Source organism: Phytophthora ramorum (assembly GCF_020800215.1).
Source record: "Phytophthora ramorum isolate Pr-102 chromosome Unknown Phyram_PR-102_s0001, whole genome shotgun sequence".
NCBI lineage: Eukaryota > Oomycota > Peronosporomycetes > Peronosporales > Peronosporaceae > Phytophthora > Phytophthora ramorum.
Genome location: NW_027150647.1, coordinates 4,052,089 through 4,067,406, shown reverse-complemented (window position 1 = coordinate 4,067,406; position 15,318 = coordinate 4,052,089). Strand labels below are relative to the sequence as shown.

Here is a 15,318-nt window from a genome sequence, read left to right as displayed (position 1 = left end):
CCGGGGTAGCAGTACTCACAAGCAGTGTCGTAAGGCACTGCGCAAGGAAGTCCAATACCGACTGCACCATGGTGCAGTCGTTCAAGTTTACCACGCTTCGAGAACTTCTCGTAGCGCTCCCGCGCCTGGCTAATCCGGTCGCGATAGCCAGCGGGGTTCTTGTTGAAGTTTTCAACAAAGGCACTCCAACTCTGACAAAATGCCTGCCACTCGGGCACTTTGCTTCTGCGAGAAGTCTTCTTGCTCGCAAACCATCGGAGCTCATGGAAGAGCCCGATGTAGTAATCGCGCCTTTGGTCCGTCATCGGATCAAAGTGAAACCCCTTCGCAACGTCATCATCAACGATGGCGTTGCACGAATACAGCGCGTACAGATTCGGTGGCACGGTCGCACCGAATCGGCTGCTGATCTCAAACTGAGACGGCATCCACGGCTCGCGCACTGGCTCAGTGCGCGAGGCCGCAACAACAGCGGATGGAGCGGAGTCATCTCCATCCCGCGGAGTCGTTAAGGCTCCAGCGACAGCGAGCGGTGTTCCGCTGCCGCTGCGCGAACGCTTCGAGCCCGAAGCGTTCGAGTCGTCCTCGCGTGGACGACGCAGACCCACATTGGGGTCAGTGTGGCCCGGAGACAAGGTGTCCTTGTCTCCTTCAAGTTCCCCCTCCTCGACTTCGCTTCCGTAGTCGAGGGGAACTCCCTCTCCACCAGGAGAGTAGATACCCACTCCGGTTTCGACAGCAATGATCTTGCCTGTCTTGTTTCGGATGGCATGTTTCTCATGCCATATCGAGTGGTATCCAGCAACAGAGAGGCGACTATCTGTTGCCGCGCTTGTCGACATCGCCGTCGAGGCGATGTCAGTAGCGGTCATGGCTGAGGCAGCGGCCGTCGTCGCCTTGGAGGCGACGACAGCACTTGCTGTTGCCGAAGCGGCCGGCGTCTTAGACGAAGACGTCGTTGGCGTGCTCATTGGGAATGAGCACGTGTTCTCCCGAAGAAAATACGGATTGACGTGTCGAGACTGGCACGTCAAATCCTAACGGGGGGATGGTGTAGCGGGGCTATACAGTCGGTTCACCTCCTACCTTAGTGCAACATGCACTAATGGATATATTCAGGTTGACCACTCCACAGGGTGGTCCACATTCATAGCAAAAGGCATATGACTGGTAGAAAGTAACACCTTTCTACCAATGAGAGTCATTCAATAGATAGGGGTTCTGCCAGCCATCCAATGGTAGAACCTCTCATTAGAAATATCAGTTTTAGGAGGAAACCCCATTTACAATCAATACAGTTCTCATTTGGCACCAAAGCTATCGTTCGGTTCCTTTGTCTTAGTTTAAGTATACTTGCGGATACAAGTATACTGAACTTAAGTAAATTACTCCTACGCTTCCTCATACACGTGCGCACACGTGTAATGGGTCTAAGCAGACCCATTACACATGGCACCTGGAATCTTTCGCTCACCACCGCTGATCTTCTCCATCGGAAGACGAGTCGCTGCGCAGTCCAAATCGAACTGATTTGTCAGTGCCATGGCTGCGACGATGTGTGAGCACGCCCAGCCAGTTGACATAAATGCCTTGCAGTCGCACCGATACATTGCTCGAATTTCTTTTATCTGCGAAAGGGGAAGCAACACTCGATGAGTCAGGATCTTAGAGAAGCCAAAACGCGGATCACGTCAGTGATGACGGGTTGAAGGCTCAAGTGGAAACTGGAGGCCATGTCAGGCTCGCCAAGAAACTCAACCTCATGCAGCGAGAGATAGTGCAGATTGATGTCCAGTACGGTGTCTTCCTTGTGTAGCTTTCCCTCTTTTGCCTCGCAGTACCTGGCCAGCAACAAAAGCGCTGTAAACAAACAATCCCTGTCAATGGGTACGATCAACGAGCGTACCGCTTGACTCGATCGTTCGTGACTTCTTCGCCAGCAGCACGATTCGGCGAATCCATGTACTGGGACGAGTTGAAGTAAATGGAGCGGACAACTCGCTTTCGGTTGATCGTCTTGTGCTTCTTAAAGTGTGCATCTGGCGCGATATGAAGCAGCGCACGATGAACCATTTGACTTTGCAGAGGCCCTGCACAAACTTGCGTTAGTACACTTAAGTCATATTTAGGTCTGTAGAAAAACATCCAGCTCACCTTCACAGTAGTGTCCAAACGAACCCTTAGCCGCTTCAGCACCGACCATTCCCAGGATACATGGCATCGAGTCGTTAAGCACGATACCCGTCTTGGCGCGCTTGACCCTGACGCCACACGTCTTGATCACTCCATTATGCGACTCTAACGCGTTTTGGGAGGGAATGATGCCCGGGATGGCACTCATCGTGTACCACCGCGACCACGGCTCCGACAAGTACACCTTCTTGAACCAGTCTGCATACGCATCCTCCCCGTCCGTACGCCAGTGATCCATGCAGAGTTATCCACCGCCTTGAACTCTTCTGGCCATCTCGTGTGATGCATCTGTTTAATGTTGATCTCGACGTTTGTCTTGTAGTAGTCTGGCGTCACGAGAAGACCGGCCCTCTGGCGACACTTGCGAGAAACGTGTGGGTAGCAGTCCAAGAGTGTGATATCCGGCCACACCGCCAGGTACACGTTGACGATGCAAGCGGCGTGGTCCAAGCTGCCGTACTTGACATTCAGCTTTACCTTGAAAAACAACTCCGCGTACTCGGTTACGGTGCGGAACAATTGCTCGTATGCGTACTGGTGCTCCGTTCGGACGAACATGTACGCCCAGGGAACGAAGTTTTTTCTGTAGACATGCTTGTCAGTGTACCGATTGCGGTAAGTACCGAGTACAACCAGGACCCAGTTTCCTGCAGCACCCAATACGAAAGTAGTGGTCAGACGAGAAAAGCAATCGAAGCATTAATCGTACCAAAGTGCAGCTTGTAGGTGCCATCAGTAGCCGCAAACACTCCGTCGCTCTCCCGGCCCTCTACTGCATACAGCACGTTGCGGAAGACTCGCCGTGTGGTGAGGATGAGGTCTAACGACTTCTCGGAGACACCTTCGTCCTCGTAGCGGTGGTCAAAGCATTTCAGCACGAGCACCTCGTTCTCGACTCCAGCAAGCTCCTTGTTGAGCACGGCCTCGTTGCTGAAGCGGTCGTATACACCGTCGTTGAAGAATTTGCTCTCGGTCGTGCACGTTCGCAGGTGTGCCCAATGGTACAGATCGGCGAAGGTCTCGATTTGCGTCGCTTTCGCTGCCGCGCTCATTAGGTATCCTTTCCTGCTCTTGATCTGCGCGCGTTTCGGTAGGTGCTACAAGAGATGTGGTTGATCCAAGTACTTCATCCGGAGTCCGTTAAGGATGGCCAGAGGGCCATCGTTGCCCATTGCTATGGCGTCAACTTCCACGAAAAAGGCTGGATGTATGCCGGTCTTCTTGCGCCGTGTGGTTGCATCTGAATAGGACCCCTTCACCTCGAGTGTAAACTGCAGTGCGCCAGACTGCACCGCGCTTGCAGCGCCGGACGCGGAAGAATATCCCGCATTTCAGGTGCTCTGCACACTTGTACGTCACTGCCCGACCACGCTTGCCGTCATTGTGGTTGGTAACGTAGCTGTACGCGTCGTACAACTGCATTGCGATCACTGCGCTGGACTTCGACTCGTGGTTGGATACGACTATAAACGCGAGATGGCAATCGATAGGCGAGCTACGCGTCATGGTCTACGTAGCGGAGATAGAGCAACATGTTTAGCACAATTATAGGAGAGCAGTTCAAACACAAGAGCAAAGCACCATAGAAGCACTGGGGTGGTCTTGTCGGCTCGCTCGTACGAGGTGGCTTCGTGGTTATTCGGCCAAGGCAATGTGGGCTGCTTCCCGCCAAAATCAGTTGTAGTGCACCAAACGAGAAGCCCGGTGCGGAAACCACGAGGTTGCCGATGGCATCGGCAACCAAGATCTTTTCCATTTCAAGTATGTACTCGCAGTTCTGCCAGTTGGCACCGGTTTGTCCTCTTTATTCGCCCCTTTTTGCCGGTATGGGCGGTAACCGCGATTGTACTCGAGTTTCGGCTTTCGGTACTCATAATTAGTCTCCTCTCGAGGCGTCCACGTTCTGCAAATAGAGAAGCACCAGAGAAGCGCAGCCTTCCTGGAAACCAAGTAAAAGCCTCCGCGATAATAATATCGCTGGCGTGCCGCTCTTGGCGAGATCATCATCTGGGGGCATCGCCGAAAGTCCATGCACATCTTCTTGGTTCGGTGTGGCTGAGCCTCAAATGTAAATGTTGACTTCAGACATTTGTGGAACAGTTTTTTTGTGGAGTAAAAATACTGAAGAGTACCGGTATCTTACAAATACCCAGAAAAATAAGCCGCTGTTTCAAATTCAGAGCGGTTTCGCGACAAAATCAAGCGGAAGTTTGCCAAACCTGTAAAACCAAATATTTGATAATATGGGAAAATATCCGATTCAAAAAAAACGTGGGTCAAATGCCGAAGAACGAAAACAACCTGGGTTTTGCATCGGGGGAAACAAAACACCCAGGGTTTAACATCGCGGAGTTTGGCAAACCTGTGAAAATGTATAGGTTGCATGGCATATTGTTTCAGAGGTTTTGGCAAAAATGTTTTGAAAAAACCATGGGACAAACGCGAAGTAAAAAAAAAAACAGGGTTTTTCCACCGGGGAACCCATTTGGGCTAGGTGGCGAGAGCATCGAAAAATCCATGGGACAAACGCGGGAGGTAAAATAACCCATGTGTTTTGCATCGGGTAGGCGGCGATGTCGAGGATCGGCCTTTCCGAGCCATTATTATTTCAAGCAACTTTAGTCGGTGGCAATACACTTATAGGAATTTTTGCCCCGGGCGGCCATAGTTTCCGGTACAGTAACTATTGCCACATTCTCGAACCTTGTCAATACACGCGGAGGATTTTTTGCCCACTTTCGGATTTTGCTGTATTAATTGGCTCGGAAATCTCAAAGTGGGCAACTTATCCTCGACTCGAGGATCAGTTGCCCACTTTGAGCTTTTCCGAGCCATTTAAACAGCAACGACGAGGATCGGCCTTTCCGAGGCATTATTATTTCAGCCACGTTTTTTTTCCCTTTATTATAAGCTATGGAGAGGCTGTGGTTCTCGTATAGTTAATATATAAAATAACACGTTCCACTTCCGTTTTCCCTAGCACGTCATTTTCTGAGAAAAGATGCCCTGTCGGTGGACCCCCATGCGTTTCGTGGTGGAAATGCTGAAACGAGGTCTTTGCGTCACGGAAACCCTATCGCTCAAGGACATCGCAAGGATAATGGGGGTCGACCGTCGAGTATTTGGCCGCATGGAGCAGGACATATTGGGTAGACTACAAACTGCAGTTGTAGACTACTGGTTTTCTCGCGACCAAGCTGCACCTCAGAAGCTCATTGATTTGCTCGACGGCGCAGAGACCTCAGTAGATATTGCTATGTTTATCTTGACGCATCCGGAACTGACCGACGCTATCATCCGTGCCTCCCAGCGTGTCACGGTTCGTGTGATCGTTGATCGGGCACAAGTCACCGAGAAAAGCTCAGCTATGATAAAAAAACTGGTTGAAAACGGGGTCAACGTATATCACGCAGGCCCCAGACTCATGCACTGGAAGGTAGCGATTATCGATGGAACCGTGTTGACGATGGGAAGCTGCAATTGGAGTGTGGGGGGAATGACGTTGAATTGGGAACATACTGTTGTATTGCGTGGTCCTATTGTTGGAGCACTACGCCGTTGAGTTTGACGAACACATGTGGTCTTTTGCCGTGCAAAACAACTGGATAGTTGAGATAGATAGCCGCGGTAATGTTCATCTGTAGCGTCAAGCGATGGTGAAAGCAGTGCCGCAGCGGGTACTCCGAGCTGGCAGTTTGGTTTACAAGGCACGGGCAACTACAGCGCGGTTGCCTTCGATGGAGCCCGCCATGCAGAGACGTTTGAGACGCGCACGGCTCAGGCGCACCTTGATTCGATCAAACGTGAGTTCGAGCTGCTCTGGGATGAAGGACGGATTTGGGTTCTTCTGATCGTAAGTGCGCCCGCTGACAGAGTCTCTTTCTGGCACAGTCTCTTGATAGCTAACACGACGGACTTGTGCGTGCTTCTCTACGTTTATTGCTTGCGTGAACAGTGTAACCTCGTGAGCACTAGCTTGCAACTTGCGGTAGACGCGTATCTCTCTCTTGGTGTCGGCGGTAAGAACTTGGGCTCGACGTACATGCTTCAAGAACTAAACGTGACTGTTGTGCAGGCAAAACGCGCGAGTGCGATAGCATGTTCTTCGATGACAACGGCGGGCTGTTCGAGCAGTCACTGCGTCTGGTGATTTCCACTGGGACGTACTTGGTGCCGAACTGGGGCGCACTGTATGTGTTTTACGTGCTGCCACGCTTCCAGTTCTCCACGGTCTTGGACGTGCCCGGACTCCTGATGGACGACGAGTGCGACGAGGCGGCGTATGAATTGCTTTCCGGTGATGAACGCGTAAAAACTTTATAATTTTGCCCACTTTTTTCCTGGCTCGGAAGTCGGAAAGTAGGCGACTCGTCCTCCACTGGAGGCCGATTTGCCCACTTTCCGACTTTCCGAGCCATTTAAATAGCAACGTGGAGGATCAGAGGTCTGCCGACATGTTTATGCGTCGGATTATGCCGCGGTCTACCGACATTTGCTTTCGTCCAGACCGGTAAGAAGGACATCATGGTCGTGTGCGAGGAGCACCCGGGCTGGAAAAGCCACGAATGGTCGCCCATTACTACAGCATGTACGAGCGGGGGGAGAGCTTGCAGCCCAGGTGTGGCGCCGGTAGAGCATTGTGAAGGCGCTTGCAGAAGGCTGCACTATTCGCATAATCGTCGACGAGCAAAGCGCGCTCCAGGCCAAAAACTTGTTGTGGCTACACAAGTTTAAGGACGCCGGGATCCCGGTCAAGACTGGACGCGTGCCCAGCTTCATGATCCACTACAAGTGGACCATCGTCAACAACGAGTTCAGCCTAGGAGGCTCGGGCAACTACAGCGCGGTTGCCTTCGATGGAGCCCGCCACGGAGAGATCTTTGAGAGGCGCACGGGTCAGGCGCATCTTGATCCCTATCAAGCGTGAGTTCGAGCTGCTTCCATGGGCCTCGAAGAATTCTGCTAGCTTCGTGTACTTTGGGGAAACCCTAGACGAAACGATGTATCACCCGGGAGAGGAGGACGACGACGAGGAAGAAACGAAAATGAACCCCCCGGGAGAGCAGGACGAGAACGTTGTTGATGTGTAGGATGTGGTTGAACGTGACGTGTTTGACCGTGGTGGGTGCACGTGCTTCTTCATCAAGAACCAAGTGAACGCGTCGCAATTGGTGGAGGAGATCTTCGCCAGCGTGTCGCGCGCCTGCGAGTCGTTTGTGGCTGCGCTCACGCACATGAGCGTCGATGACAAGCATGTTTGCATGCCCGAACGAAAGGCCAAGACTCTTCTGAACACTGTATCTCGGAAGATGGGCGAGATTAAAGTCGGCATGCTCATTGAGCATTGCTCAAGGACGAGGTTTTGCTGGCGCAGCTTGCAGCAGCCCGCACGGAGCGCTCAGAGCCGGACTACGACGATTTCCTGGACGAGGTGAAGCATGCAGTATGCGGCTTTGTGCAGAAGCGCGTGCTTGTGCCGCTAGACGACCATGTCCATGAGGCGTTGCACACGATCACGGGACTGGGACGATGAACTCGCGTTGAAGGGAAAGATCAAGGCGCTTCAGACCAAGCCTCAGTCCTTTTTCGGGGTGCCTCCGCATGTTGTGGCTGGATCGGGAAGCGATTGGGAGGATGCACGTCGCGAGCTGCGCCGCGTAAACGAGTACGCGCTACCGCTCGACAAGCTCAAGTGTTTGGCGCGTGCAGTAGGAGCCATTTTCCAGACGTGTGGGTCCTCGCGCTCGTCTTCGTCCGTAGGAACCACGAGCAGCCTCACTTCTGTTGAGGAGCTCGATATGGTGCTGCGGCCCTCGATGACCACGGACGAGTTCGTCTTGGTGCACTTGTTTGCCCTTGTCATGAGCAATATGTCGCAGCTGCTGATCACGTGCGAGTTCTTGCGGGTGTGATCCCCAAGACATCACGGGCGAGCTCGGCTACTACTGTACGGACGTTTGAGGTGGCAGTAGATTTGCTCATCAATCATGCAGACCCGCAGCAGCCGATGCTGCCTTGAAGCCCCGTGAATCACTCTCCCGATCCCCTCTTCCTAACGGTATTCTCTTTTGGTCCCTTTCGCAGGTTTGTCCAGTTTTCAAACAACGGCGTATCCTTCCTACTGTTCACCATTTACTTGTTTATCACAAATGCTGACCGAAATGAAGAGGGATGAGGAGAAAAAGCCAATCTACGACATGCTGATGGCTCAGCGCGATTTCATGAGCGAGCAATGAGGAACCGAGCCAGCGGGCCAAGGTTCTCACTAGGCACGGATCCATCCGTACTACCAGTTTCGTCACCATTCATGGGCCCGCGAGAAGATGTCATAGGAGCCCCAGGCTTTTCATAGCGCAACGCCTGGACCAGCTGCAACAGGAAGTCCAGCAAGTCTTCATTTTTGGCCAGACGATGTGTGAGTTTGCCATGGATTGAGATGTGAGTTCATCAAAATCTTCAAACGCTTCAAACCTGAATACGATCGTAAGAGAGCGAGCGAATGATTGAATCTGCTGTTTTTTTTTCTTTTCTTTTTCATCACCTCACACATGAAAGTCGTGGTCGCTTCTTCTTCTTCTTATCTCGCTCTTGAGCTACGTGCGCGCGTTGCCGCTGCTGTCCACGGTGCGCATTACCATTCCCGCCTTACTCGACCATCGAGTCTAATTTTGCCTCCATCCGCGCCATCGCCGTCGCCAACTTGTCGATGTCAGCAGTGTGTTGACCTAGTGTGTGGAACATCGCTCCCTGCTGTGTTGCTAACTGCTGCTGAGTCTCGGTGGTACGGCAGAGCAGATCCATCAGCATCGTTTCCATCTTCGGGCCTGCCGTCACCTGGCCGTCACCAGCGTTGGCAGTCACGAGATCCTGCGAAGCTCCAGCAACGGGCTGGGCCACCACTTGGTTCGCGATTCCAATTCCTGATCCCCGTAGCGGCTCAGCAGGGCGCTTAGGAGCCTCTGTCTGCTCATCGTTCTCCACGACCTCCACAGCCTCGCCGTTGTCGAGAGGGGCAGCCACAGCATTCTTACGGTCCTCTAGGTTCTTCATCGCCACGTTCGACAGCTTCTCCAGGGTCGCGATATCGCACGTGTTTCGCGGCTGCGTGTCGAACACAAACACCGTACCGAGCAGGTGGCCAGACGGCGTGCAGATAGGCGCTCCAGCGTAGAATCGGATCTTGGCAGCGCCCGTCACCAGCGGGTTCTTGGCGAACCGCTTGTCCAGCAGCGTGTCCATGACGACCATCGGCTCCTTGGACATGATGGCGTGGGCACAGAAGGACACGGAGCGCGGCACCTCGTTCTGCGCGAGTCCGACACTAGCCTTGAACCACTCGCGGTCCTCGTCCAGCAGACTCACCGCCGCGATGGGGCTCTTGAGGGCGTTGCTAGCCAGGTCGCAGATAATATCGAACACGTCCTCGCTGGGCGTGTCCATGATGTCGAAGCTGCGCAGAATCTCCAGGCGCTCCGACTCGCCCGGGACGATGGGCGGCTTGGGCCACGGGTGGTCCCAGCTGAAGTCCAGCGGGTAGTCGAATTCGGCCTGCTGGAAGTCGCGCGTAAAGTGCGACAGGTCGCCCTCCGAGTTGCCTGTGGGCGAGTGGAAGTTCTGCGCCTCCCAGTGCTCCTCGCGCGCAGGCGGCGGAGACGCGACGGTGGCTGCGGGGGCCGCCGGGGGCGCCTGCGGGTTGGCCTGGCCGTTGGCGTGCGACAGGATGCACGACATGCACACGCGCACGAGCGAGCGGCCGATCACGGGCAGCTCCGCCTCCTTCTTGAGCGTACAGTTGCCGCACACGACCTCGCCACACTACAGACAGACACGAACGAGGGTCAGTAAGCTTCACATACACAGAGTCGAGGAAGGGGAGGAGGAAGACAAACCTTGCGGCAGTGGTGCTTTCGCCGGAAGCGCGTGAAGTTCCTCGTGCACACGTGGCATCTGTATCGCTCCGTGTCCAGCACCCAGTCGTCCTGGTGGCGCAGCTGGTCGATGGTCAGCACGTCGTTGCCGCCGATGGTGCTGCTGCCCTTGAGTCCCTTGCGCGACATGGCTGTCTACCTGGACGAGGGAGGGGGAGAGGGGGAGGGAGGGGCAACGAGTCCTTCAGTCTCAAGGGCCGAGAACAATGGGACAAGCCGCGCGCTTACGTTCAAAGTGCTGTTCTGCTGAGTAGGGAGGGGAGCTCCGCGCGGACTGTCTTGCCTCGAGTGGGGTGGGCGGCGCGCTCTCTTTCTCTCGCCTCGCTGCCTGCGTGTACGAGTCGTAGTGAGGCCCCGCCGGGGCCATACAAAATCCAAGTCAGGAGACTGGCCCTTTTCTGGAAGTCAGCCTGTCGTCCAATCGCCACCTGTCGACCGGTTGAAACAGCTAGTGAGGGGCCCATTCTGGAAAATGGGCACTCGACAGATAAAAATGGGCATGAAGACGCTTGATATCGTTGGGGCATGAACTTGTAGCTAACCTAACACACAACGTATCGTTTCCGTACAGACAAGGAAACCCAGTCGTCGTACCGCTTAAGCCACCAGTCGAGCTAATCAGCATTTGCCTTTTCGGTGTTGCCTTCTGGTCCCTCCAACAACAAACGCAGGGTCTACAGATCAAGGAGCATTGTGGGCTGGTTATTCGTGCAATTGCAACAGGATTTTCAGACGGATCACAAAGCACTGAGAAGCCTACGAATACCGTAATGTAATGTTGCAGACTGTGACGTCTTCCATAGTTCAGCACCTCGAAAAACGATTTTTTAAAGATGTTTTTTTTACTTGATCATGTATACTGTTTGTTATCGGGGGAACGACACATATATTCCGTTCGAGCGATTTTGCTACCAACCTGCACTGCCGAGAAAGACTAAACTTGACAAAGGTTCAGCTCCCTGATTCACGTCGCGCGCTACAGTAGCTGCATTTACTCTGCTACCGACAAGCCTGACGCTTTATCTCGCATCTAACTTCAGTCTGCTCCATTTACGAGGGTAGCAACAACTTTTTTGCTCTTGTGCTTAGCTTGTCTACCAGTTGTGGCTCTACGCTTGCAGCAGCAGTGCGCTGCAGCCTAGCAGCGTTGTCACCGCAGCTTGCGAGATCAGAAATTTGGGTACTTTTAAATCGTCGGTTTATGCAAAGTATCCCTTTTCGCCATCCGAGCCCAGGCTGAAGTCGGGGCTGAAGCTGAAGGTGCTCGCTGCTCTTATGTGGGCGGCGATAGGTGAAATGCGCGGCCCAGCTGCAGAGGGCTGCTTCGACACACTCAGCGCCGCGCGGGCCATCTTAGCCGGCGTCTATTTATAGGTCCCTTGGTACCTCAGGTAGGATAGGCGAGCCCATTTGACAACCTCACGCACGCTGTCTCAACCTTGGTGGACAAGCAGAAACGGGCGCTTTTACTTACGGGCAGCACCACACCGTGTGGCACACGGGCGTCTGCCGGCTGCTTCAAATGGACGCGAAAGCCAAGCCCCACTCGAGTCTCGCTGGCCGATTGCACGAGGTCACGCACAACGACTCGTGCGCTTGTCGCTAAAGTGGCATTTGTCGGCCTCGACGAGCGCGATCTCATAGCCCAGGCCGCCGGCGTCCATGGCGAAATCCGAGCCTCGTTTACTCAGAAACGTCCGCCCCACCATCTCGGTGCAGGCCTCCGAGCCCCGTCATCGCCTCACAGCAACTCGGTACCAAATCGCACCGATGATCGGCGATCCGCGGTGCCTGCCGCGTAGCGCATTGCAGCGGAACAAGCCGTCATATCCTCGTTCACTGCAGAGTTGAAGTTCCTTTTACTATGTCGACGTAGTTCGGCGTTGCACGCTGATACATACATAGCGAGCTGAACCACCGGCGATCATCCGACAGGAGATCTTCGAGCGGGATTATTAGTCACCGCCCGCTCTCCCTCGGCGGACCTTGACGCCGTTGCCGCATTGTAGGCACGATTTTGCATGACTTCCATCGTGAAAGTTGCTTTATTCCATACCATAGGCTCTAGTATCCCACCCGACAGTCTCCATTTTCCATTCTGAGAAACCCAACATGGCGAGCCGCCTCAAGGAGTACCGCTACTACCTCAGCAGCGGCGTGAGCACGGGCATCTCCGTCAAGATCTCGCTCGTGGAGCTCGCGCCCGCACTGGGATGCTCCGTGAGCGGTGACGCGCCGCGCCGCGCCGTGTCGCAGGCGGGTCTGGAGCAGCTCGCAGGTTCGTCGTCCGAAGTGCGCAATTCGCCCGTGAGCGAGATCTTCCTCACGGCGCAGGTGTTCTCCGACGGGCTACCACTGCACCCCATGGTCATCAGGTACTTAGTGCGTCTCTGGTCTTTGATTTGAGTCCTTTGTCACTGGTTTTGGGTCTCTAGAAGCTGAGAAAAAGGGCGTGTGTTGTCTGCTGCAGCTCCAAGAGCCCCACCAAGTGCAGCAACTCCACCATCTACTGGAACGAGTGGATCTCCTTCCCCGTGCGCTACCGAGACCTGTCACGCAACTCGCTGCTGGCCATCACCATCTGGGGCGTGGGCTGGGTGCCCATCGGCGGTTCCACCATCTCCTTCTTCTCCAAGCAGGGCGTGCTGCGTGACGGCGTGCAGTGTCTCCGCATCTGGGAGGGCAGAGAGGCTGACTCGTCCCCCACCACCACAACTCCGTCTGAGATCGATGAGGAGTGGGTGCGCCAGGAGTGCTTCCGACTGGACAAGCTCCGAGAGAAGTACGAACGCAAGGAGATCGCGCGCAACGAGTGGATGGACAGCGTCACAGACCGACGCATTGCGCGAATCCGACGAGGCAGCGAGCCACCCATGAGGAAAGATGCTCTCGGACCGTTCTGCTCCTACCGCGAAGACGCGCTGCTGTGGCTCGAGATGCCTTATTTCGGAGATGTGGTCGTGTACGAGGAGGAGCCCTACTCACAGCGCAATTTGACGTCGTCGTACACTGCGGACATGGGACCCAGACGGATGAATTACGACAACAATGGGAGTACTTCTTCGGCGGCTCCGTCGTACGATTCACACACGCTGAGCGGATCGTACGACTTGGCCACAACGGCTGCATCGTCTGGATCGAGAGAACTGCCGAGCCTCGTGACGGTGTGGGACCCCGATCTCAACGAAGACAACCCTGCCGAGCGCAAGTACCGTCGCCTAGCTCGTGATATCCTGCGCGGATCGATCGACCCCAATCTCAAGCCCAGTCGTGATGAAAAGGCACGTATTGAGCACATGCTGGCTACCCCGACGGACAACTTGAAGAATGAAGACAAGGATTTGCTGTGGAAATTCCGCTACACTTTGATGGACAACAAAAAAGCCGTGGTGAAATTTCTCCTGTCGGTGGATTGGAAAGACGAACTCGAGGTGAAGCAGGCTACCGATCTGCTGTCGCAGTGGTGCGAAATTGACATCGCTGATGCTCTGAAGCTCCTAGGCCGCGAAAAAGAGTTCAAACACGAGATCGTGCGCCATTTTGCTGTCTCCACACTGGCAACGGCCAAAAATGAAGACCTGCTGGACTTCCTGTTGCAGCTGGTCCAGGCGTTGCGCTATGAAAAGCCTGGGGCTCCTATGACATCTTCTCGCGGGCCCATGAATGGTGACGAAACTGGTAGTACGGATGGATCCGTGCCTAGTGAGAACCTTGGCCCGCTGGCTCGGTTCCTCATTGCTCGCTCGAGCACCAACTTCCAGATGGCCAACTACTTCTACTGGTATCTCAAGGTGGAGGCTGGGGAGCAAACGAACGACTCGGAGATTTTCCACATTGTACTGAACCAAATGCTGACCGAAATGAAGAGGGATGAGGAGAAAAAGCCAATCTACGACATGCTGATGGCTCAGCGCGATTTCATGAGCCACATCTTGGCCATCCACAACAAGGCACGCGAAGAAAAGGGAAGAAAGGACCAAAAGGAGGAGAAGTTGCGGCAATACCTCAAACAGTTTCCGTGGCAAAAGGGCTCTGTGATCTCTTTGCCTTTGGATCCCACCGTTCACCTGAGCGGAGTTGTACCATCTTCCGCGAAGATGTTCAAGAGTGCAATGTATCCAGCCGTGATTCAGTTCCAGACGGTGATTCCTCCAACTGATCAACACCACCATGCGACCGCAGCTGAAGGCGAAGGCTATCTTCACCCACCTAATCTAGGTCAGTCGATGTTTGGCGGAAGCGACTCGAGTATCATGCGTGAATCTCTGCCGACTCGCATGATTAGCTACTTGCACCGCGAAAAGGAAGGACCGATGTACAAGTTCATGGTAAAGAACGGAGATGATCTGCGCCAGGATCAACTGATCATGCAAATGTTCATTCTGATGGACCGATTGCTGAAAAAGGTGAACCTCGACCTGAAGTTGACTCCGTATCGTATTTTGGCGACAGGGGCCAACGATGGCTTGATGGAATTCGTGCAGGATTCATACCCCGTGTCCTATGTGGTCTCACATTTCGAGTCTCCCCAGATCGTGGGCTTCTTGCGAAAGCATAACCCTGACCCGAGTGCGGAGTTTGGAATTGCCCCCGAAGCTCTGAGCACTTACGTGAAATCAGTGGCTGGCTACTGCGTGCTGACGTATCTGCTAGGAATTGGTGATCGCCACTTGGACAATTTGATGATGAAGGCTGAGGGCCACATGTTCCACATTGACTTCGGTTTTGTCTTTGGAGCTGACCCGAAGCCGTACCCGCCTCCATTTAAACTGACCAAGGAAATGGTGGAAGGTATGGGCGGCCCTACGAGCGAGCACTACCAGAAGTTTACAACGTACTGCTGCCAAGCGTACAATTGGCTGCGCAAGAGCGCCGACCTGATTTTGAACTTGCTAAGTCTGATGGCTGACTCAGGTATCGAAGAGTTGTCAGCGAACCCGGCAACGACGCTGCTGAAAGTCGAGGAGAAGTTCCGGTTGGATTTGACTGACGAACAAGCAGAGCAGTTTTTCCTGGGTCTTATCAACGACAGTGTGTCCGCTCTGTTCCCGCTGCTCGTGGACTGGATCCACAAGGTCGCAACGAAGCTGAAATAAGCTGCGTTGCAAACTTCGTTCGCGTTAAACTCGCTCGTGCATTTTCACATCTACACTAATGTTTTCCTGCGTACAATTCTTCTTAGTGGCGACAATTGATA

At 54.0% G+C, this 15,318-nt stretch overlaps 5 protein-coding genes across 5 annotated transcripts; 2 read left to right on the top strand and 3 right to left on the bottom strand.

The window, feature by feature from the left end:
* Window positions 1-1,657: 1,657 nt before the first annotated feature.
* KRP23_1008 (uncharacterized protein) lies at window positions 1,658-2,431 on the bottom strand (the record flags this gene model as incomplete). Its single annotated transcript, XM_067895506.1, has 3 exons — window positions 1,658-1,841; window positions 1,907-2,090; window positions 2,155-2,431. 3 exons carry the CDS (start codon window positions 2,429-2,431, stop codon window positions 1,658-1,660), a joined length of 645 nt encoding a protein of 214 aa, XP_067751576.1.
* A 436-nt stretch (window positions 2,432-2,867) lies between these two features.
* Window positions 2,868-3,245, bottom strand: KRP23_1007 (uncharacterized protein; the record flags this gene model as incomplete). The annotated part of the gene is made up of 1 exon (XM_067895495.1): window positions 2,868-3,245. One exon carries the CDS (start codon window positions 3,243-3,245, stop codon window positions 2,868-2,870), a length of 378 nt encoding a protein of 125 aa, XP_067751575.1.
* A 4,437-nt stretch (window positions 3,246-7,682) lies between these two features.
* KRP23_1006 (uncharacterized protein) lies at window positions 7,683-8,105 on the top strand (the record flags this gene model as incomplete). Its single annotated transcript, XM_067895484.1, has 1 exon — window positions 7,683-8,105. One exon carries the CDS (start codon window positions 7,683-7,685, stop codon window positions 8,103-8,105), a length of 423 nt encoding a protein of 140 aa, XP_067751574.1.
* A 733-nt stretch (window positions 8,106-8,838) lies between these two features.
* On the bottom strand, window positions 8,839-10,250 carry KRP23_1005 (Lateral signaling target protein 2-like protein; the record flags this gene model as incomplete). The annotated part of the gene is made up of 2 exons (XM_067895473.1): window positions 8,839-10,008; window positions 10,083-10,250. 2 exons carry the CDS (start codon window positions 10,248-10,250, stop codon window positions 8,839-8,841), a joined length of 1,338 nt encoding a protein of 445 aa, XP_067751573.1.
* A 1,983-nt stretch (window positions 10,251-12,233) lies between these two features.
* On the top strand, window positions 12,234-15,217 carry KRP23_1004 (Phosphatidylinositol 3-kinase VPS34; the record flags this gene model as incomplete). Its single annotated transcript, XM_067895462.1, has 2 exons — window positions 12,234-12,496; window positions 12,592-15,217. 2 exons carry the CDS (start codon window positions 12,234-12,236, stop codon window positions 15,215-15,217), a joined length of 2,889 nt encoding a protein of 962 aa, XP_067751572.1.
* Between the last annotated feature and the right edge of the window lie 101 nt (window positions 15,218-15,318).